Source organism: Poecilia reticulata, chromosome 20 (genome assembly GCF_904066995.2).
Source record: "Poecilia reticulata chromosome 20, P_reticulata-male-v2, whole genome shotgun sequence".
Classification (NCBI taxonomy): Eukaryota; Metazoa; Chordata; class Actinopteri; order Cyprinodontiformes; family Poeciliidae; genus Poecilia; species Poecilia reticulata.
In genome coordinates this window covers 14,241,827-14,263,783 of record NC_088849.1, presented here as the reverse complement: position 1 = coordinate 14,263,783, position 21,957 = coordinate 14,241,827, and the positions used below count along the sequence as shown (strand labels likewise).

Genomic DNA, 21,957 nt, shown 5'->3' with positions numbered 1-21,957 from the left:
CACAGCATCACAATTAAACATGCGCTTTATAAAACAATTTCATAAAGTGTCTAGATTCCAGCAACAAATAAAACTCATCACCAAATCTCGCAAACACTGGAAGCCAGTTGTTGTCAACAGCAACACAACTAAATACCTTCCCTTCTTTTTACATCGGACCAGGTCAGTTAAATTTTTTTGCACTGAATGAAATTATTGTCAGAACAAGGTATTTTATATGTAACCAAAATATTTTTGTCTGATGTTAAAATTTGGTCCCAATAAAACATTTATCTATTTTCAAACTAAAATCTTTGTTATTGACATTTTTTTGTCAGATTTAAATCATCAGCAAGAATTTGACAGGTTTCAGGACAAAAGACGAAGTCAGTGGAAGGAGTGGTAAGGAGAAGGGTGTGGGGGGGGCACAGGAGATGAAGATGTAAATATATCACTCTGAAGATCTATGAGAGGAGGAAGCTGCATGGAGCGGAGAAGGAGCAGAGGGCTGGGAGGGGGGGGGCTGTTTCTCTCTTAGTGTGCAGTGATTACTGTTGGCTGAGGTCCACCATGCCTGCAGCTAGCAAAACATTATCTATGGCTTGGTGAATTCTGTTTTATTCAGTCTGATTTATTTATTTTCTTTGTCTTGAGGCTAAGAGATGATTTAGCTCCAAGGCAAGGCAGACAACCATGATGCTAAACTTAGAAGTCTATAAGTTCAAAACAAGACTTTTGGTGCTTTCTTAAACTTTCTATCACTTGTAGACAATTGCTAGAACCAAGGGAGCTAGACACAGGCCCCTGATCAGTTTACTGTTCATTAGGAAACACTTACATCCTTTCTCCTGAACATTATCTGTCAGTTCGTGACACACATTCGTAGAACATTTATCAGGATTCCTAATGTCTCCCAGAAGAAACAAAATCTCAGTTGGAGTCCTTAAGCTTAAATATTTGTTATTAAATCCTTGGAAACAATAAATGTTGTCAGGATAAACCCCTAACGGGGTAAAAACTGAGTCATGGGTATCAGCCAGGCTCCCTTCTTCCCCTTTCAGTCAGTCTCTTCATTGAGATGTGGGGAGCTCATAAAGAGACAGCGAGTGGAGGATCCGGGTGATGTAATTTGCTCTTAGCGTCAGTGGAGGAGCAATCCGGTGATTTAGCGGGAGTGCGCTGAAGACATGACAAAGACTAATTGCTTTCATTAATCACGTTTCTACTGGGCCCATTCTGAGGTAAACTAATAGAAATCCTCTTACCTGTCAGGATGCCAAGCATTGTGCACCCGGCAGGAGTCACGGAGGAAAGAGGGGGGCAAAAAGGTGCAAGGGAAAGAGTGCAGCAGAAGGAACAGACAGGAAATGAAGCTCTAACTACAAATAAACCCTGTCTTTGTCTAGACAAATCTCTTTTCAAGCCATAATGCTCTCTGAAATGTGTTAATGTCATGTAAAGTCTTTCAGGGGGCTGTGGAGCTGAGGAGAAGCCAAGCACAAATGTGGCTTGGGAAGAAAGGCTCTTTTCCAGCATAAAATACCAAATCAAATTATTCCCCTGTTCCAGCTGCCAGCGGCAGCGGGAGAGAAAGAGAAAGAGGCTTTAGGTCTTAATACCTTTGTGTGTGACAGGGGCCATTACTAAGACCCCTATATGGAGGAACACAACAGAGACGTCAGGACAGGCAGATCTTAGCAGACAGATGGAAGGTAAGACAGGCAAGACAGAGATGGAAGAGAATGCATTCCCCGGCAAGAAAAGACTGCAAATAGCCTCCAGCAGGAAACTACTTTCACCATCACTTGGTACTTAAAATGAAGCACTCAGAGTGGCTGACTGGTGTCTACGTAAAACGTGAAGAAAAACAGGTTATACATTGGCAAGGACGCATCTAGAAAGAGTTGCAGAGCAAGAACATCATGTGTGATTGGAATGGAAAAAGTCCCTGCATGCTTAAAAAAAAAACAGCTTTAAGAGACAGAACGGGACGTGATGTTACAGGTATCCAGTAGACTACCTTATGATCGGAGAAAATGACTTTCTTTTTTTTTTGTTGTTGATGTGTGCAGTCTGCAAAGCAGTTTCTTTTTTTCACTTTTTTGCCACTATTCTTCAGAACCTAAATAACCAAATCTAATTCCTCAGATCTAATTGAAATTGCACCTTCAATGTAGCAATAACATTAACACATTTGGCTATAACTGGTGCAAATGACTGAACAATAGACATGCCTAACCTAAATCGAGCACAGCATGGATGAGAGGACCAATCACAGCAGGGAAAGGTGTGTTTTGTAAAGTATTGACATGACGCCACCTGTCAATCATTCTAATGGGTTTGTCAGCAACTGACAAATCAGTGGTCGCTATTTGTCCCGAAGTACACAACCCTTATCTGGAACTGACCATCCGTCAACCTGTTGGTTCTCATCGCAGGCGCTGTAGTCATAAAGATTTTGAGGGAAATGACCATGGTAAGTCATGATCAAACGTTGCCAGCCGTTAATCAGAGCGTGTAGAGGGCGGTATATAATTTATTACATTTCCAAAACCTAAATATAGTCAGGAATAATGCAAGAAATGGATCGAGGCCAACACAGCGTTCACACTCACGTCCAATGAGGCTGTGCCAATCATTCCTCCTCTGGCTGCGATAGACCTGGGTTTTAATGTTGATTTCTTCTTCTTTTTGATTTTTAATGTAGGTTGGCAAGAAACGTGAAGCATTTTAGAGTTGATATGTCCGTTTTATCAAATGACCTTACAGACCTGACGTAGGACTCGTTGGAAAATTTTCTTGCCTGTCGTCTTTGCCTCAGTGTTGGCTAATAACGCAAAAGTGACTCAAAAAATGTCTTGAGTAACTAATGGAGTTTCATTACCTCTGCTACTTGTTAGCAGCTTGCTCTACTTCCGCATAGGTTCTTCTTCTTTATTTTTATTGGCGGTTGGCAAAAAACGTGAAGTAGCATTATCGCCACCTACTGGTATGGAGTAGGTACCTACATACCTAACCACCCATCTTAGATAACAGAAAGGTTTATTCCTTCTGTTTGAGTTTGTCCATTTTTGTTTTTGACTTATTAAGAATTATTTCCTTATTCTTTTAAAATAGGCTGTAGCTTCTGCTTATTTTTATGAACAATTTACAATTTTTTGCATTGAAAATGTGTGACTTTGTTGTGCTGTCACTTGGCTAATATGCTCCTACTAATCAAAACAATGCATTCTCCTACACAAGTTGTAAATTAAAAAAGGTACCCCCACCTGCATATGTGTGCACTCTTAGGCACACAAAAAGACACCTTTTTGTCTGGCAGTGGCATTGAGGAGTTGCGTGGAGGACAAATGCAGTAGTGATTGCCGTGTGAAAGGCCCTCCTCCTGCCTTCGGAGTGCGTCTCCAGTTACGAGGTCACAGACAATTAGACAGAAAGGATCAGACAGCTCCAACGTTGTCATGGTGCTGCGTTGTGACTCTGCTGCAACATACTCATGTGAACCAGCAAGCGTGACCATAATGCATAAGCAGCACACAAGCTGACAGCTATTTACAGTGACTTCAGCACTCTATGGTTACACACGAAACAGGGTCATACATGACCACATGAGCTAATATGTAAACATGCGTTTTTACTGTTTGCAACTACTGTCAGCTCACACCATGTCTTGCATTTCCTCTTCCTACTGCACCAGACAGACATTGCCTGTGGCTTTGTGAGGCTTTGAAAGGTGACTGTAATATAAGCATCAGGAATGATTTTATGCACCAAAAAAAAAAAAACATATCTGCTGATTCTGGGGATGTTCCAGAATCAGCTTTCCTCTGAACGCCTCTTGTCAGTAATGTGGTGCCTTCCCTGCTGTTGTACAGAGGTGGAGTAGGGCCTGCAGGGACACGGGCAGACTCAAGATCTTATCGCTGCTACCATCCCGTGTTGGGTTACATCCATTTTTTAATTTAGCATACTGGGAGACAAGTCAGCATTAACAATGAAGCCTTTATGATCCGTGTCACCTCGGTACTAGCTGTGAGTAGCTCTCCTCGCAACCTGTTACTCAAATTATTTAGCTCTCAATCTTGGAAATAAAAAAAAAAAAAAATCTATATATACAAATTTTTGTCTTTTTAAACAGTTAACTATTTCACTTACTTTCTAGACACTATTTACTGATTAATTGGATTGAAGGATATTCAAGAAAAGAGTCACCTTTTGATGATGTAACTTTTTCTCATCTCCTCAAAAATAAATGTTTATTCGCAATTATGTTTATTTTAGAATTTCAAAAGAGTTTTTAATGCTATCAATTGTTAACACAAATCCTATCAATTCTTAGAAATACCCTTGATTGTAGAAGACAACTTCCATCCTGTTGGCTGTTTCCTCTTTTCTTCGTTGTAATTTCTAACTTTATGCGCAAAACTTCTGGATATGTTTTCCAGAGCTTTTAGTCTGATAGGTGGTGATAACATGCTGATTTGCCAGCTGTCCATTTAAAAGTGAAATTCTAAATGATTGTTGAAAATCTGAACCAATTTTTGTCCTTGGAATTGATAAGTGAAAGTGGCGTTAAATCTTCTTAAAGTGTTTTTTTTTTTTTTGCGCCTTTAGTACCAACGTTTAGGTAGAAGTTTCATCACGTAACTATTGAATTACTATACATGAATTGATTGACAGTTAATCCATTTACATTTCAAAGATATAATCCTCTAAGATTGGTCTCAAATCCAAATAAAGTTTTGAAGATGTTGCTTGGCCAACGCTCAGTTTTGTGAGGTAAGACTCAAACTCTCATGCCATCCACTGTAGACGTCTACTTTTATGTACGCGTCAGTGATGAGTTGAACATAAGTAGACGAATAAGTTTATGTTATTAATTATTTAAAATGAATGAATAAATAAATAAATAAAAACTTTCTTGTAAGTGACCTACATTTGCGTTGCCACTGGGCCATCTGACTACCTCCAGTAAGCAGGGCGGAGGAAGTGTCCGGTCCAAAGGAAGCAGAGACTGAGGTGGACAGCTCAAATCGACAAACCACTACCCCTTGAGGCACTGTCACCTTTATGAAAAATGACCTTGATTCACACTCTGTCTCTTACAATGATTTTGTATTAGAAATAAAATACGCCACTCAAAAATTCTTGACTGTGGTCCGCAGGCGGGGTCTATTTGTTAGAAGGTAAGTCACTGATCTGGGGAAAACGACGGAACAAAGTAATGGTATTTGTTCCATGATATTTTTATTATTAGATTATCACTAGGGAAGGGTAAACATTCAGGTGAGTGAGAATAGGTAGATTTTTTTATTTTTTTGGTTTATTGCACACCAGGAGAAAAAAACAGAAATTATGAAAGATACTAGAAGTAACTTCTAAGAAGGAAACAAGGAAAAAAACAACAACTTTGACACTGGACTACTGACATCAAGAGGTTACAGTCTGGTAGAGTTGGAGAGTCCCACTGGTCCTGTTGCTCCATGAGCTGATGCTTCTTAAAAACATGACGCATCACCAAGGAGACCAGAGGTACAGTAAGTCAAGGGAGGAGATAGACAAAAACATTAATATGGAATCACCTCAAGCTCAAAAACATTTATAATAAGAACAGGAAACGTAATCAAAGAGAGATTTCTGCTGGTCTTACATTTCTACTACTTAATGACTTTCGTGGTACTTTTAGTTGCCCTGTTCTTCTCCCACAGTTTCTTAACATTACACTGTATTTGTAGTTGGCCTAAAAGCATTTTGCCATTATTAATCATCCACTAAGGAGTAAGTTGAGGTGAACTGGTGCAGTTTGTGTGACTCTACAGTCTCGAGCAGCTCATGGACAACACGGTCCAACAACACGGTGTTGGTGGTTCAGAGACGATTACACTGAGCATATGGTCACGTAGCTGCTGTATAACAATCCTCAGTTTATTTAAGTGAGGTCATGATGCAACACATGTATCCTTCACAGTTAAAAGTAGAGGAACGAGCCGCCCATCCTCTTATCATCTCTACCTGGATGTGTGTTCTGTATGACACATTCCACTGTGTGTTCTTTCGCAGAACTACAAATGATCGGTGAAAGGGTTTAGCATAGGGTGATGACAGAAAGAGGGCACCACATTTGGTGAAAGTGGGGTGTGTGTTGCAGGGCAGTTGGGGGCATGGGGAATGGGACTGGGGGGGAGTGTGGGGAACAGGGGAAAGGGGAGGGGGGGGGAAGCAGCCTTGGTTTCCTGTTCCCCAAATTCCCAGCTCCTGTCTGCGGAGCAGGTACACAAAGCCTCCCTTGAAAGTTTTTGGAGACGGGCGGCGGGATGAAACGCAGCCACTGATGGTTAACAGATCTGTCCCCCTGGACTCCCTCTCCCTTCCTTACACCCTCCCACTCCGCAAACCAGCACTACCAGTTTGTTTACTCTCCTCCGAACCTTTTTAGCATTTTCTGGCCAGGTCCGTTGGTCTTGGCGCGGCTCCATGCTGCTGATTGCTATATTCCCAGACCAGAAATGTCACTTACCACTTTCCTCTCCTTCATCCGCCAGTAAAACCCTTTGTAATCCCCAAGAACAGCAGAGTCACCCAGGATATAGAATATTTTATCCTGTCCCCAGTGACCCCCTTCTGTGTCCCCGGCCCAGCTAGAGGCAGAGCAAACCTTTTTCAGCCAATTGGAACAGAACATTAACATTCCTACTAAACCAGTCAAGACAACCTAAGTCAGACAGGAGAGGGCTGTACAGGAGAAAAATATGGTGTAATACAGTGATGGTTTGTCTCGGTAGGAAAAAGTGTGCTTCCTCATTTTTTTGTGCTTTTCAAAGCCGAGACAAAAAGATAAATACCTTTTACTGTTCCATTCAAGATATTGATCTAAGTTTATAAACAAGTCAACACATTTCTTGTGAAATGAATATTTACATTTTGAAGCGGTTCTACCAGAGTCTCAGCTTAAGTCTGTGGAGAAGGCTAACGATTAGGGTGATGGCAAGGAGGCCCTCCAACTAGTGGAGATATGCAAAATGCTCGTCAACTGGTTGAACCATGAGACAAAAACTCTGCTGTTCTTTGTAAAAAAAATAAAAAATAAAAAATAGGTACTGAGATATTGGATGTTTAGAGGAGGAGTCCTGTTGTTGGATAGTTGACTAAAGTTGGAGTGGTCACACCATCTAAAGGACTAATGATTCATTGAAAGGATTTATATAGAAAATGTTTTGGGATTTTAATGGCCGCTCAGACCGGTGGTCCCCTGAGCCCACAGTCCTTCAAATTTTAGATGCGTCTCTGCTCCAGTACACCTGATTCAAATGATTGAAATACCTCCTCAGCATGTCGTCAATGGTTGCAGAGGCCTCTTGATTAAGCCAAGAGTGTGTCAGAGTTAGAGAACACTGTTTCAGATCATCACATCTAAAATAAGGAGATGCACTGTGGAAACAAATGTATTTTGGCCATTTGAAGAGAGGAGAACTTTTGATGGTGAATTTTGATGATCTAAAAACATTGAAGTGTGTGAAAAGAAAAGATGAAAAAATTTCATAGCATTGTGCAGCTAGATGAAAATATTCTGGAGTACGCAACAACACAATGTGTTAGCTGAAGTTAATGGTATTTACGTAGGTCGGGGAAAAGATATGTCTCTTTGGACCTGCACTTGGACATATTCAGAGGGAACTAATTCAATTTCCTTTCCATGATAATAAACAGCAGCAGCCGTTGCAAGCCTTTCAAGGAAATACTCGTAACTCAAACACAGCAAGTTCACCTTGGGACTAGAGCTGGTGTTTCTTTTCTATTTAAACCAAAATATGGACAATATTCCTGCTTATCTATATTAAGCGAAAACAAATTGAGCTGGAACACGTGTGCATTAGTGACAGTTCGTTAAAACGGCTCCTTTAAATGCCGGTTTGAAGGCGAGGGAGGGGAGAGGGGCTGCCTAAGGGGCGGTGTTCCAATTAACAGCAGAGAGGGGACAATGTTACAAAGACACTCACACATGCTCACACACTCAACGCAGGGAGGTCCGAGGAGACTGCAATTATAAAACCTCAGGGACCTCGTAGCTCACAGCTCATGAGTTAGCGGGAGAAGTCATGAGCGAGGACACCGACACACAGACGCACACACACACACACACACACACACACACACACACACACACATTCTCACTGTAGTGGGGTGGCCTCGGCTCTCCTTATAAATCTTTGCCACTCACCTTTAGACGGACCGGTGCGGTGGGCCCTGTAAATAGCAGGGTGTGTGCGTGTGTGCGTGTGCGTGTGTGTGTGTGCTTGACCGCAGATGCAGGTGGAGCCGCGGTGCGGTTGAGTAGACGGCAAGCGCCAGTTCAACTCTGGGCTGAGCGTTGCCACTCAATCTCGTAACAACCCAAACACTGCAGCCTCACAGCGGTTGTGCACTGTGGGGAGAGGTTACATAAAAGTGTTGCTGAGTTTGTTCAGCCAATTAGTTTTTGAGTCCAGACAGAGATGTACCTTCTTCTGTATAAGGAATACTTTGTAGGAGCAGTTGGAGGGGGACTTTTAATTTCCAAAAAATACACGAAGGGGGGGAACAACTTACTAGGCATCGACATAAAGTCCAACATCTCCAGTTTTTTCATAAATGAGCACAAGCTGGACAAAGGGACTTTATTCGTCCATGTTGCTCATATTGTGAGATCTATCCTTTTATTTGAATCACAAAACTGATTTTACAGATCCAGATCATAAAATTACAAAGTCTTTGTTAGACAATGTTTCTTCCCTTCTTACAATTCAAGTGTTGACGCTCTGTGGCCACACACTTTAATGCAAATAGTTTTAAGTTTATGTAATTAGACCAGCGAAAGTATAGCGCACAGTTTTGGGAGTAGTGGGACTTAATTACAATTCTTAAAAAGAGTTAATCTAGTTAACCGCAGAATTTGCGATCGATTAATCACAATTAAATCTTTTCCTTACTCTTTTAAGAGTGTGATATGGTTTTAACCCACTTGAGTTTGTCACCTGTAAATAAAATGGTGTTATCAATTGAATAAGCATTTCTGTATAAATGAGAAATTTATTCTCTGAATAAAATACAGCTGTTCTGTGAAGGCGCCATTATGTTTTAATTTTTTAATTTTTTAGAGAGCTGGTTTAGTGAACCAGCAGTGTCATTAAAACCAAGGAACGCACAAGAAACAAGACCAGCGCTATAAATTGGTCGAAAGAGAGTAAGTGGTTAGTTTTTTTTCTCCGTCTTTCTGGCAAATGTGATGTTTTTTGGGGTTTTTTTTTTGCATTGTGTGATGTCACTAATGTCGTGTTATAGAATTTTAGTGGTAAAAAAATGTACAATAACAGTTCTCAACTTGTTGATCCCGGCATGTGTAGGGTAGCCAAACCTTAAAGACCCATACGTGGCTCAACCCGGCTCTCCGGCTCTATTAACCCCAAAGACCACAACCATGTTGACCCCATCAAACCCTCTGCCAAAATACATTAATAGCATTTGACAATCCTAACTCATTTGGGAATGCCCAGTCTGCAATGGACAGGCATAGCTGTGGACACAGGCCCACTTTGGAGCTGGCACTCCTGGCTGAGATCCCTGGCATCCACGGCTTCCTGATGACCAGCTGTCCCTGCCCAGCTCCGTCGTTCAAATCCCAGGAACTGAGAAATAAACAGACGGTAAACAAAGGGTCTAGTTTAGCACCACCGACTGCGACAGCATGACAACAGGTTTGCTACCGTCACCGCCTGCCACGGCTGACTGAGCGAGCCGCGGGCTGGGATCTGCTCAACTGGAGCAAGAGGCCTTTCTTTTGTTACTGCAGTCAGTCAGTCACATTGGCTTTTTTTTTTCTCACAGGGCTACAAGGCAAGCAAGATGAGTCAAAAACAAGAATAAAGAAAGGGATTGTGAAGCCCCGCAGCTTGAGTTTTGCAGCTTGAGCAGAAACTTCTGAGGATGGTCTTTTTTTGTCTAATTCTTCCTTTCCGATTCCCGCTTTTTGCCTATTGTCTGAATCTGTGGACAGCTGCGCTCTGCAGATGCAAATTCCCCTAACTTGAGACACATTAGCCACCAAAAGAACACAACCCTATTAATAGGCTTCCCGCTCGTAAAAGAGATGTGGCTCATGTGCATGTGGATCAGGTTTTTTGGGGCGACTTTGATACGTGTGTAACGCGATACCAGTTCAATTGCGATGCATCGTCAGAGGGCCCCTTCTATGGAAATCTGCATGAAATCACTGTCTGGGCAAGGTCGTAAATCACCGATGGCAATGTTTGTTATTGCAGCACAGTTTTATGGAGGGTGGGCACTTTGGTGGGACGTCACGGAGAGGAATGACCAAATCAAGACTTAAGAGGGAAGAGGTGCTGTATTTTATTTTTTTTATCCTGTAAATGTAGATGCACAGGAGAAACCACCAATAACGAGCATAAAAGCCAACCGTCCGGCGGCTGCAAATATTAAATCGACGACGATAAATCTCAGCAAAAATCAAAGCTACGACAGAGAAATTGAGAGAAAGGTAAAAGATGAGTTGAGCAGAAATAATCTGGCTCCCCTCTGTTCTGCTAAAACAGCCAGAGCGGCTGGCTGGCTGGCTGGCGTGCATCGACACCCACTCTTTTCAAAGAAATGTCTGGTCTGGTCCTGTCTGGCTATTTCTTCCAGATCTCCAAGCATCAGGAAAACTTATCAGAGGGAGAAGACATTTAGTCTGCGACAGAGCAGTGCTTCCCTCCAAGAAGGAAAGCGAGCCAGGATCTCAGACACTTTCACCTGTTCAGAATTTGGGAAAGCACGTTTAACAGTCGTCGTGATGCCGACTTCCGATGAGACGATCCAGAGTTTGCTCGGCTCAGTCTTGCAAGATGTCGTTCATATGTTGACATAACTGCTCTGGATATTAAAACAGTTTGTGCGGCTGTAATAAAATTCCATGCATTCTTAATTATTCGTAGTGGTTCAGGAGGCCGGAGGTACGAAGCACAAGTCTTAAATATCAAGACTTGTGTTACATACTGAACCCTTAAAGCAATGACCACCTCATTAAAACCTACCTCGCATGCATTTTTTTAAATATACATATTGTTCAAACAGTACTTAAACCAACTCAGCTCTCTTTGGATTTGAGTGGTTTGGCCATTTTGCACAGAAGACTCCAGACATAAACAGTGATTTTCTTGCCTGGGTTTTAATATATTAGGGATATTAGGCAGAGTATTTCCTAGCTTCTTATAGGCATTATGAAAAATATAGATAGCAGATGTGGGACTTTAATAAAATTGCTTATCCAGCGGATCAAAGATGTATTTTGAATAGTCGGTGCATATTTGAGCATAGGGTAAGTGCGCTCAAACAACAGACGTTCTAATTCAGATTTCTTGAAGCGTTCAAAGGTGCAGAACAAGTGAGGGGAAAACCCTTTTCATTAAAATGAAAAAGAGACAAAGACAAAAAAAGGCACCTTATTCCTGGTGCAATTGTTTGTTCATGAGAGTAAGCTGCTCTTATTGCTCTAAACATTTTCTAGAGCAGCTTTTTTTTGTCTTTTGTGTCCAATTACCTGGATAACTTCATTATTTATTTTTCTTATTTTGGTGTTTAATTTATGATGTTTCACAAAGTTAGCAAATGTTTGTCCTAAAAATGTTTGATCATATATTCGAGTGTAAATTTGAACGGCCCAATAACAACAAAAAAAAAGAACAGAAAAAAGGAAAAGAAACATTTATTGTGAATTCTTTTTTTTCTAAAACTGTTAAAAATCTGTCAGAACCTATAAGCATTTTTATTTTACAGTAAAAACAGGACAGGTGTTGAATACGCATCAAGAGTAATAATCATTTTAGAAGGTGGTGAAGGTTTGCTGAGGTGATACGTAAACATTAGCTTGTTCTATTTCTATTTGACCTGTTGATAATCTGGATCATAAAACGTTTAACGGTGGTTCCAATTAGTTGTGTGGACGACACTTTGTTGCTTGCATTATTTATAAATTAAGCACTATTAAAAGCCAATATTATTGGCCTTATTTGTTACAGTAGCATGATCCATTGCGCTCAGGTTTGTCACACGAAGCAGCCAGTGAAGACTCAGCTGAACATGTCCTAAAAATAAGGGGAGTCTAGATTGACTTGCTATTTGGTCCACATCCAGGTTTGAGTGCAGACTTTATAAATCGATGGTGTATGGGATGATTTCTTGCTGCTAAGTATTCCTGGATTAAGTTCTGGGCCCTCAGATTTAGTCTGAAGTCCAGAAAGATATCAGTGAACCTTTTTAATCTTGTAACCACATTAATTCACATTTGAAAAATGGGAGAAAAAACACCCCCCCCTCTATTTTAGCACATGCTAAAAATACGCTTTTGCATACCAAAGAAATCAGACGACATGCAACAGCTCACAAATCAGTTTTATTAATTTAAACACAATCAAATAATAATGTCAAAAACATCTGTACACATATTTTTGCAGACACAACAATCTTTTGCGTTTTCACAATGAGGCCCGTGAAGTGTAAATTATTTCCAGTTTGCATTTATGATTGCAACATAATAAAAAAAAAGCGTGCTGTATGAATCTATAAAACATTTTCTCTATTTACCTACCTTTACCTTGATCTAGCAGCAGTATGTGAGTGTGTGCGTGTGTATGCGTGTGTGTGTGGAGGTTGTTTCGACACAAAGGGGGGCTCTGTTCGAGCAGAGAGGGATCCGAAGTTAAATGCGAAGGCCAAGAGTGAACATGTGCAAAGGAGGGAAAAATTAGAAACGCAACAAGTCGGTTTCTATTTAAGAAATTCACAGTTGATAGCACATGTCCTGTAAGTTCCCCAATCCCTTAAAGTTAGTGGCTTTTCTTTCACGGTTAATTATGATTACCCCGTCGAAGTCAACGTTGAAATAAAAACACTACATCATACAAAATTACGCTCACTGTACAAGAGTTCTTATAGTGCTTGTATAAAAGATAATAAAACCTATTCAAGCTTGCTTCTTTAAATATCAGATTTATCCGAAATGCGGTTAAAATGCCCCACAGGAGGCAGGAAACTGCCTTTTGCTGCAATTCTTTAAACCTTCACCAGAGTTAATTTTGTCTTTTTTTTTTTTTTTTTAATATGTTGAGATCAGGGTTGCAAGCTGGTGAAATGCCATAAGGACACAAGTGGAGAGCTACCTCTCTGAGTGACTAAAATAAACCCTTTTCCCCTTCAAATATGGAACATATAGTAGAGGAGACAAGGGTGAGACACAACTCAGAATCAAAAGAAAGCTCCTTGACACTTTGATGTCAACGATTTTGGTCTTGACGAACAGTTGATCACACGATCCCAATATCTACACCGTTTTAACAAAAATTCAACTTGAACACGTCCAACACTTTCAGGTGTCCTCCACAAGCTTTGTGGGCAGTTTAATTCCTTTATAGTTTTACTTCAATTAAAAAGCAAAGCCACCTTTCAAGAGCATGTACCTAAATGATTATAGGAAGGAATAGTCCAGTGATTACAAACTTACACACAGGAAAAAAAAAAAAAAGGATTTCCTCTGTACACGATTGTCTTAGCGTTGTAAATAAGTTTTTTGTTAATTTTCTTAAATTATTAGAAAACCCCCTTTCATTTTCTTTTTTTTTTTTGATTCTTCCATAAGTGTCTTCCTCTCACCGTTTCTTTGTAAAAGGCACAAGTCTTATCGAGGTACCTTCTCAGTGGCGCGGGGGGCCACTTCCAAAGTCTGTTCATAAATAAGAAGCACAGGACTCCCACGCTGAGGCTGGACAGAAATCGCCTCGAGTCTGTCTGTCCGCTTTACAGAGAGAGGAGACGTGAAAGGTGGCGATTCGAAAGGAAAACCGGTAAAGAGCAAAGTACGTGGTGAAAACGGCGGAAAGCTTGGCCGGCAGCTGAAGCTGAGTTCTGCGGCGCAGAAGGCGAGGCCATCAGTAGCTCTGCTCTCCTCTAAGGTGTGAAACCTGACGGAGCCCCGGCACAAACGGGAAGGTGTGTAGGGGCCGTAAAACACTTTGGCAGCTTCAGAGAGCAGCCGATTCACAGTAACCAGGGCGAGCAGCTGCTGCGCCATAAATTCACCTCTCGCTCCCGTTCTTTGTGTCGCAGAGAAGAGAAATGAAAAGTTTCAGGGTTAAGACAATGTGTGACTTTATGTCAGCACATTAACCGCGTGCTTCTTTTTTTTCCCCCCCGCTCTCCTCCTCTCCTCTTCTTTTCTTTTTCATTCATTGTAGCGAAAGGCAGACAGGCAGACGGGCAGCCGGGCAGCACACGAGGAAGAGCTGGGGTTTGTGTGTGAGAGAGTATTGGTGGGGGCGCTTTTCCTATTTTCTGAGCTCTGGAAGCCACGGCAAAGCAAAGGATAGGGGCTAGAGGGCAAAGGTGAAAGGTCGCTCGATGTCCTGATGTGCAGAGAGGGGTTTACTGTGGTGTTGGTGTAGTGCTACAAGTACTCCAGGTCGAGAGCGTGGTGGAGGGCCATGAGGTCCGAATGACTGGAGATCCTCCAGAAGGGCATGTTGTGCTGTGAGACAAATGGAAGCATCGTGTTAGGACTTCATCGAAACATTCTGTCATGATGCACGTCTCACTATTGAAGAGAAAATCATCAGCTATTAGCATTGAATAGCTATGGGAAATGTTTAATATTGGACATAAATGTCCAGAAAACAACGCTTTCAAAAGCTGGGATTGAGACACACAGTATAGCCTTTGAGTTTTTTTTTTTCTTTTGCATTTTGTCACATTACAAGAACAACATTTGGATGTAATTTATTGAGATTGTGTGTGGTTGACTGACAAAGTAGTGCATAGTTGTGAAGGAACACATCTATAGACAGACATTTTTGCTTTATCTTCACAAAGATTCAGATTGGATAGAGGGGGACGGTGAACATAGTATCTCACACGTTGCACTTCGAGGATTGATCTGCATTTTTTTTTTTTGCATGGCATGATGCTGCCACCACCGTGCATGGTGTTTTTGGTGTGATATGCAGTGTTAGTTTCCTAACATGGATGGATGGTAGCCAGCTTCAACGGGACTTCCTCTTGCCACTCTTTCGTCAAAACCAGGTAAGGGGAGTATGTGAGTAATGATTGTTGTATCAACAGAATCCGACTCCAGAAATGTGAATCTTCGCACCTCCCTCTGTGTTCCTGGTTACGCAGTATTGTCACGCTCCTTCCACTTTAAGACGGCCGACTGAACAGTGCCTTATGAGATATTACACTCGAGATTTTTTTATTTGTAAAAAGTTTTGAAAATGTCCTTTCCTTGTTGTTGTATCCCATAAAATCCCAAATTAAGCACATTAAAAGGCGAAGCTGTAACATGACAAAACATAAAAAGACTTGCAGGGGTGTGAATACTTTTGCAAACAATGAGCACCACTGATGTATAATTATAAACCATGAAAATATTTATTGTAGATTTCATTTTTTTTATTTTTATTTAAGGCTGTCATTAAATAAACGAGGAGCATATTGTCAACTTCCCAGAAAAACAGTTGTAACTCTAAACACACATCACACCTCAAAATTACTTTTCTCTGCAGCATCAGTGAATTGTTCAATAGCCCCGATCTAAGCCATCAGCTTTTTTTCAGACATAACAGAAGTGAACTCCCCATGGTGTCTTTTCACCGAGCTTCCTGCTTGCCGGTGTGTTTTTAGGACAGTGCAAATGAGCTGTTGTTCCCGAGCAAAGGACGGAGGAGAAACCCGAGTCGCAGAGAATGAAAGGAGCTTGTCAGGTAGAGTCCTCAGCTCTTCAGTGTGTGGAGCCCATTACCCTCCCCTTATCAAAGGTATGGCCTCTCCCAGGCGTATGTTCCGCTTAGGAGAGCCTGCACTGACCCTTAAAAAGCTCTTTGCTTTTTGTTTTGTAAATTGTCTTTGCTTTTAAGTTTAAAAGCTGGAGATGTTATCTCAGCTTTTTCTCCCAGGCGATGGTAATAACCGAAGACAGAATTGTTTCGGGGATTTTTTTTTTGTTGTTTAAAAGGTGAAGGAATGAGGACTTTGAGACTTTTGCTTTTGTAGTTCCACGCGGTGTCACGTCTGATATGCGGCTCCTGACGGGTGAAATTGTCGTGTTATTCCATGTCCTCTCTGATGTTGACACAGAAACCTTTTACTCTGCGCCGTCTCACGGGACTCGCACCACTCATATGGGAAAAATAACACCTTATCCTTCCATCAATGTCACACTCCAACAACTCAAGACTGAGCAAAAATATTTGCATCTATTTCAACAATCGTCTCTCAAGATTGGATTCCCAGAGTGTGTTCGCGTTTCATAATATAGAGCTATTGCTTTATACTTTAACTTGCAGTAAAAAAGTTGTTTGCTCTCCTCTAATCACTGTCCATCTGCCCCCGTGATTCTGCTTAGGGTTTCCTGACAAACAGGTGAAGGGACAAGGAGCTGGAGACGTTTCAAAGAAAATGTGAGTCTTCAGCCTGACAAAGAGCTCCATGTTAACTGCCAGGAAGACACGCTTCAAAGCCACTAATAAATTTCATAATGAATATGTTTGCAGCAAACGGCCTTTTGATTTGCATCTAAAACTTGAGAGAAATGCTGAATATACAACAGAAGGAGCAGAAGCCAGCTGGCAACATTTAAAAACGGCAAGTCGGACTCGTCTGGAGAAGGAAGAAGAAGAAGAAAAAAAAAAAAAAAAGTCGTTTCCCCGAACGGCTTTGAGCCCAATCCATCTCGTGCTAACAGGCCTGTCATTGCAGTAAATATTCTAATTTCATCAACAATGATTTAAGTCTTCTTTATGTGCGCTCTATTTACGATGCGCCTTCAACATGCCTGAAAGGGCTTGTCTAGCGTTACACATGCAGCTTTCACACTGCTCCGAGCAGCGAGCAGGAATATATAATTATGCCATCTCCCTCCTCCCCGGCTCTGTAAACCTGAGATGGAGGAGGAAGAGCGCTGATTACAGCCTACCAACTTTCCTTCTTGTTCTTGGACGCCTAATAAGAGGATAAACGGATGAGATTGTGAGGGAGAACTGGAGTGTTAATTACTTTCTTTGGAGTGGCATGGCAGGTATGTTTTGTGTGTTCTCTGAGTGCCTATAACAAGCTTCTGGCACTATGGAATGGAAAGTTGAAGGAATAAGCCGTTTTGTGCCTCTCACCTTTTTTGAGCCTTGCTCTTCTTCCACCCCGTCTCCGATAACAATGTAAACAACTTTCCTCCCGAATCTTTGAATTACTCTCTCAAAGCAGCTTTCCTTCCCTGCGAAGAAAGTCAGGATGTTAGTGGAGCGTTGCATGGATGCAAGCAGAAACGCACTCCCGCAACGGCCACCGAGTCCCAGGTTGATTCAAAGGCACGGTGTGACAAGAGCCCCTTTAAAAACGCCACACACTCAAAAAACAAGGAAGAGTGTAAACATTGAGCTCAGGAAATAGATGTGATAAGATCAGCCCTAAAATAGCCTTAAAAGCATTAAGGTTTCCTCATTGCTACTAGAATTTGGGACAAATGATTAAACCCCTCTTGAGTTTGGTCCGGAAAGAGGTGAGCACAGCTAGACGTGGGTTAATAAAGATTTTCTATGTTAGAGACTTTAAGTGTTTTATGTTGTTTTTCTCCTTATTGTTAATTCCCCAGTTACCCTTTTCAGAGCACTACATTCTAGTTAGTAATAATTATTTTATTAAATATGTTTGAATTTTGTTTTCTGGTTGCTTGATATTTGCTAGATTTTTTTTTTTCCTTTTTTGAATCTTAGTAAAACACTTTTTGTTACATCTGAAACATGAATAAAATTTGATTGATTGATAAATTGATGCTATTCATTCCTTTTCAACTTCAGTATGAAAATAGTCTTAACTTAAATGTGATGGGTGGCGCTCAACCTATGACAGCCTCCCGCAGAAAAAAAAAAAAACTGCTTAGTTTTTCCTTCTTGTGAGCAAAATGTGTAACACCCTGCAAATCTGCTCCAATATTCCATAAAAAGGCTATTTTACCTCCTTTGCGTGGTTGGTACACAATGTTCCAACCATGAGTCAATTAATTCCCACTAGGGGTGTCATAGCTGGCTTGCCAACCGATGGTGTAAAGTAATTTGCTAGATTCTGCATATTTTCTACTGTAAGAAAGTCATATAAACTTTTGAGTTTATATGACTTAAAAGTTCATTTATATTTGGTTTAATCTGGGGTCAAATGCTGAACCAAATGGTGATTAAAACCATAAGGTTTTTAAATTATAATTTCATTCTAATTATATGTAAGGTGTCAGCGTCTTGATGACCATTTAGCTCTACAGTTTATAAAAATATTACCTACAAGAAAAAACATTTACATGAGTACATAAGTACATGAGCGTACAGTAGTTTGTTGGTGTGTTCAAAATGGAAAGGACAAATTTAAACTGTACGCCTAAAATCAGGATTTGAATTTGCAAATGCGTGTATTGATCCATAGACATTGGAAAACCTCCCAAGAGGGGAGTTCGATGTTTATTTTTGTATTCGAAACAGTGAAAAGGGGCGAAAGTGGAAGGAAAATTGGAGGAATAAGAGGAGGAGGAGCAGGAGAGGGGCTTCTGTTTCTCTAGAATGACATAAACGCGCAGAAGTGGTTTCATATGCAGAGGCGAGGAGCAGAGGCCCAGCATAGGTCCTGCTCCAAGAAAATAATCCCAGGTTGATTAGGACTATTCCCTCACTGAAGAACATCAACCCTCTCCAGTGACAAAAATCCACGCCTTCCACCCCATCCACCCCCCCAGCCGGAGTCCTGTCACCGAGCGTCTCTTGGCTGCTTACACTCACAATGCTAAAACAATAAGCACGTCCCACAGCAAAAGGCTCAAAAATAATGAAGCGGATATAGGAAAGCATAGTTTACCTATTTTTGTTGCGCTATAAATATTCTCTATGGGGAAGACGACTCCCAGGCCGTAGAGCAGGACCTTCGCCAGGGCTGGGATGAGCTGCGTGGTGGTCACAAGAATATTCACACAGTTTGACCTGAGGAGGAGAGTGAAGTGGTGACATCATTTCAAATCACTTTGAGAGAGGAGAAAAGAAAACACAGTGTGCTGCATAAAAGACAAAGCAATGTATCAAGTCCCCAAAACATGTCTTACATTGAAGGATTGGCTCGTATTTCAGCTCAGATCTTTTAGCACACTTATTTGTCAAAATTAGAATAGGCAGGCTGTCCAAAAAAAAAAAAAAAAAAAAAAGATCCACAGCAGTGTTTCTTCTTTTTCTTTCTTTTTTTTTTTTTTTAAATCGCCTCGGACACACTTGGCTTATTTACACCACATACAGGCTTATAGATGTGCGGTGTGGATCTGGGTACTATTTTGCTCTCTGGAGTCCTACCTTGAGTGGATTAATGTTAGTGCTTTTAGTGCCAGTGTTAACCAGGAGTCCGTCAAGGCTTCAATTTCTGCTCGCAATTGCAACCAGGCTTCCCTTTTGGCAGGGCCCAGCAGACCTGAAACGCAGGGTAACAATGTTTGGGTTGGACCAGCCATCCGAATACCACTGAAATTTTCAAAATTTGACCCCCCCCAAACACACGTAGGCACTCGCATAAACGGCCACACAAAGAGGGAACACAAGCACCCACACGCATATGCGCAGACTCATTTTTGCCTAGCAGAACTGTGCATGCAGCACTGCTTGTTGGGGATTACCTCCGACGTTATTTTTGTAGGTGGTGTAGATTTCTTTTACTCGTCTGTAGCGGAAGGCCAGTTTTCTCATCCAGTCCACGCCTCCGCGAACGCCTGTGGCCAGACACAGGTTGGCACTCGTAGCTGCTGCGTGGAAACCATCAGCGCTGAAGTTATACGTACTAAAATAAAAACCAAGATGAGACGCGTTAGCTCTAGCTACGCCACTGTTTTTGACAAATCATCAGACATTATGAACCTTAGATCCTGGCCGTTATCATCCGACGACACATCATCAATATGTACCTGGTCACATTCCTGAAACACACAAAGCATTCATCTTAGATTATGAGACTATCAAGACATTTTTGATTTTACTTTTTTTTTTAATCGGAAACAGTTTTGTTTTCTTGTGAAAATACTTGATAGAGATTTTCTTTTGTTTAATCTGGAAAGTGTGCTTTGGCTTTATAAGTCTTTCATTAAGCTAAAAAAAAGCTTTATACTTTTTCAAACCACTCTTTGCATTTCTTTGCTGAATCCTCAAAGTAGCCCCAATCAAATCTCAAGTGTCAAACTCTTCCTTTTTTAACTGATTGGCTGGTATTGAGGTCACTGGGTGCACCTTAACTCTTGATCGCCAGCGGTTTACATAAGCCACACTTTAATACGGCTTCCCCAAAGAGTTGTGGCAGGAGGTTTTTTTATTTATTTATTTTTATGTCTGCTCAGTAGAAATATGTGAAAAACAGGAAAAGTTTTCTGGTAATGTTAAGAACTTGTGAAACATACCTGAGCAGAAAGTAGCTTCAGAGTACTCGCAATTTGTTAAAGTAGAGCGAGAAAGATGCTAGCGATGGTAGTTAAGTAACAGCTGTTAGAAACCAAGACAGGCATTTCTAGCATTTTTTTAAATGCCTCATATCACACTCCAATTTCTGCATGTGCAGTTTCCTGTCCGACATTTTTACGTACAAAAATGAGTCATTTTCCACAGAGGGTATTGTTCAGTCATTTGCCAATTTGTCCTCATGGGCTGCTTTGTACTTATACAGACAAGCAGAGACTTAAGGTAACTTTCTAAAATTTTGAACTCAAGGTATTAAATATTATAAAGTAACATAATTCAAATATATAAAATTAAGGATTTAAAACTTTTAATGATTACTGACCTCTATCGTTTAATAAGAGAAATAAATTGAACTTAACTGCAATGTTAAGTACAGGAGGATGAAATGGTTTGTTAATGGATACAGACACTGATTTCATTCCTTAAACTTCAAATAAAAAAACAATAAAAGAGACTTCAGAAAAGTTGTTCTGCCTTCAGTATGTCAATGCTGGTGCATATACAAATAACCTGTAACAATATGCAAAGAACAATATGTAAATTTTGTTGATAAAATCTATGGTATGCATTTTTAATTTCTTTCAAAATTAGATCAGTGTCATTCTGAAAGGAGTAATTCTTCGAGAGAGGTTTAAAAACAAAGAACTTTCATATGAACATCTGTTATAAACCGCAGACAAACACACAGATGTATATACAAAACGTTTTAAAAGAAGATTCATAGTTAATCTGGTTTAGGGGTTTTTGGGGTATAAAACTTAACACTAATAGACTACCTCAATGTGTCCCTGTCTGGATTTTCTAAAGACTTGCACGCTGGAGTTCTCCTTTGCGGTTGCCTGGCTCGTCTTGGAAAGGTAGAGAGATCCTAGAGCTCTGCGCTGATTCCACCGTTACACAGTAACACAATCCAGACTTTCTGGTAAATGTAACCTACTAGAAAAATTGAACCTGATGCTAACCGCCAATGAAATTATGACCTCTGATTGCTGCTGCGCCACACACCAACACTGCCCTGGGGCTAGTGAGCCAGCCAGCCGGCCGGCCAGCAGAGCAGCACAGGATGCAGCAGGCAGAAGAAAAAACCTATTAGTTTTCCATTTATAGGAGTGCTTTAGTGCCTATCCCCTACTTTCACTCTCTCAATACCATCATCATGTTTGAAATGCGAAGTTATCCTGCCTTGAAATTCAGTTCAACACATTGCATGTGTTGCAGAAGTAATGCAAGATAGCTGAACTATTTATTTTTACTAAATGTTAATTTAAAAAAAAATCCTCATGTTAATAGAACAGGAGGTTGAGCAATGTGTTTGTTAATTGTGAAGGATGGGAATTTGTGAAATATTATGTTTTAAATTTGTTTCTGGCAGCTGGCAAATGCTGTATTGACAGAAAGAGTACTAGATGTTACAACGATGCAGTTTATTTTCCAATTT

General features: G+C 40.8%; 1 protein-coding gene and 1 long non-coding RNA gene across 21 annotated transcripts in view; one reads left to right on the top strand and one right to left on the bottom strand.

The window, feature by feature from the left end:
- The first annotated feature begins 503 nt into the window (after positions 1 to 503).
- LOC145549346 (uncharacterized) lies at positions 504 to 16,678 on the top strand. The gene is made up of 5 exons (XR_014085281.1): positions 504 to 2,455; positions 15,006 to 15,081; positions 15,682 to 15,761; positions 16,403 to 16,457; positions 16,551 to 16,678. It is a non-coding gene; the product is annotated as an uncharacterized LOC145549346 (long non-coding RNA).
- eya1 (EYA transcriptional coactivator and phosphatase 1) overlaps positions 12,385 to 21,957 on the bottom strand; it is a 47,162-nt gene continuing 37,589 nt past the window's right edge. For all 20 annotated transcript variants that reach the window (XM_081601473.1, XM_008396359.2, XM_008396360.2 and 17 more), the window contains 6 exons: positions 19,929 to 19,987; positions 19,691 to 19,851; positions 19,374 to 19,488; positions 18,892 to 19,013; positions 17,166 to 17,266; positions 12,385 to 14,530 (listed from right to left, as the gene is read on the bottom strand). In XM_081601473.1, coding sequence (XP_081457599.1) covers positions 14,450 to 14,530; positions 17,166 to 17,266; positions 18,892 to 19,013; positions 19,374 to 19,488; positions 19,691 to 19,851; positions 19,929 to 19,987 — 639 coding nt within the window. In that variant the 3' untranslated portion in view covers positions 12,385 to 14,449. The remainder of the gene's footprint in view (positions 14,531 to 17,165; positions 17,267 to 18,891; positions 19,014 to 19,373; positions 19,489 to 19,690; positions 19,852 to 19,928; positions 19,988 to 21,957) is intronic.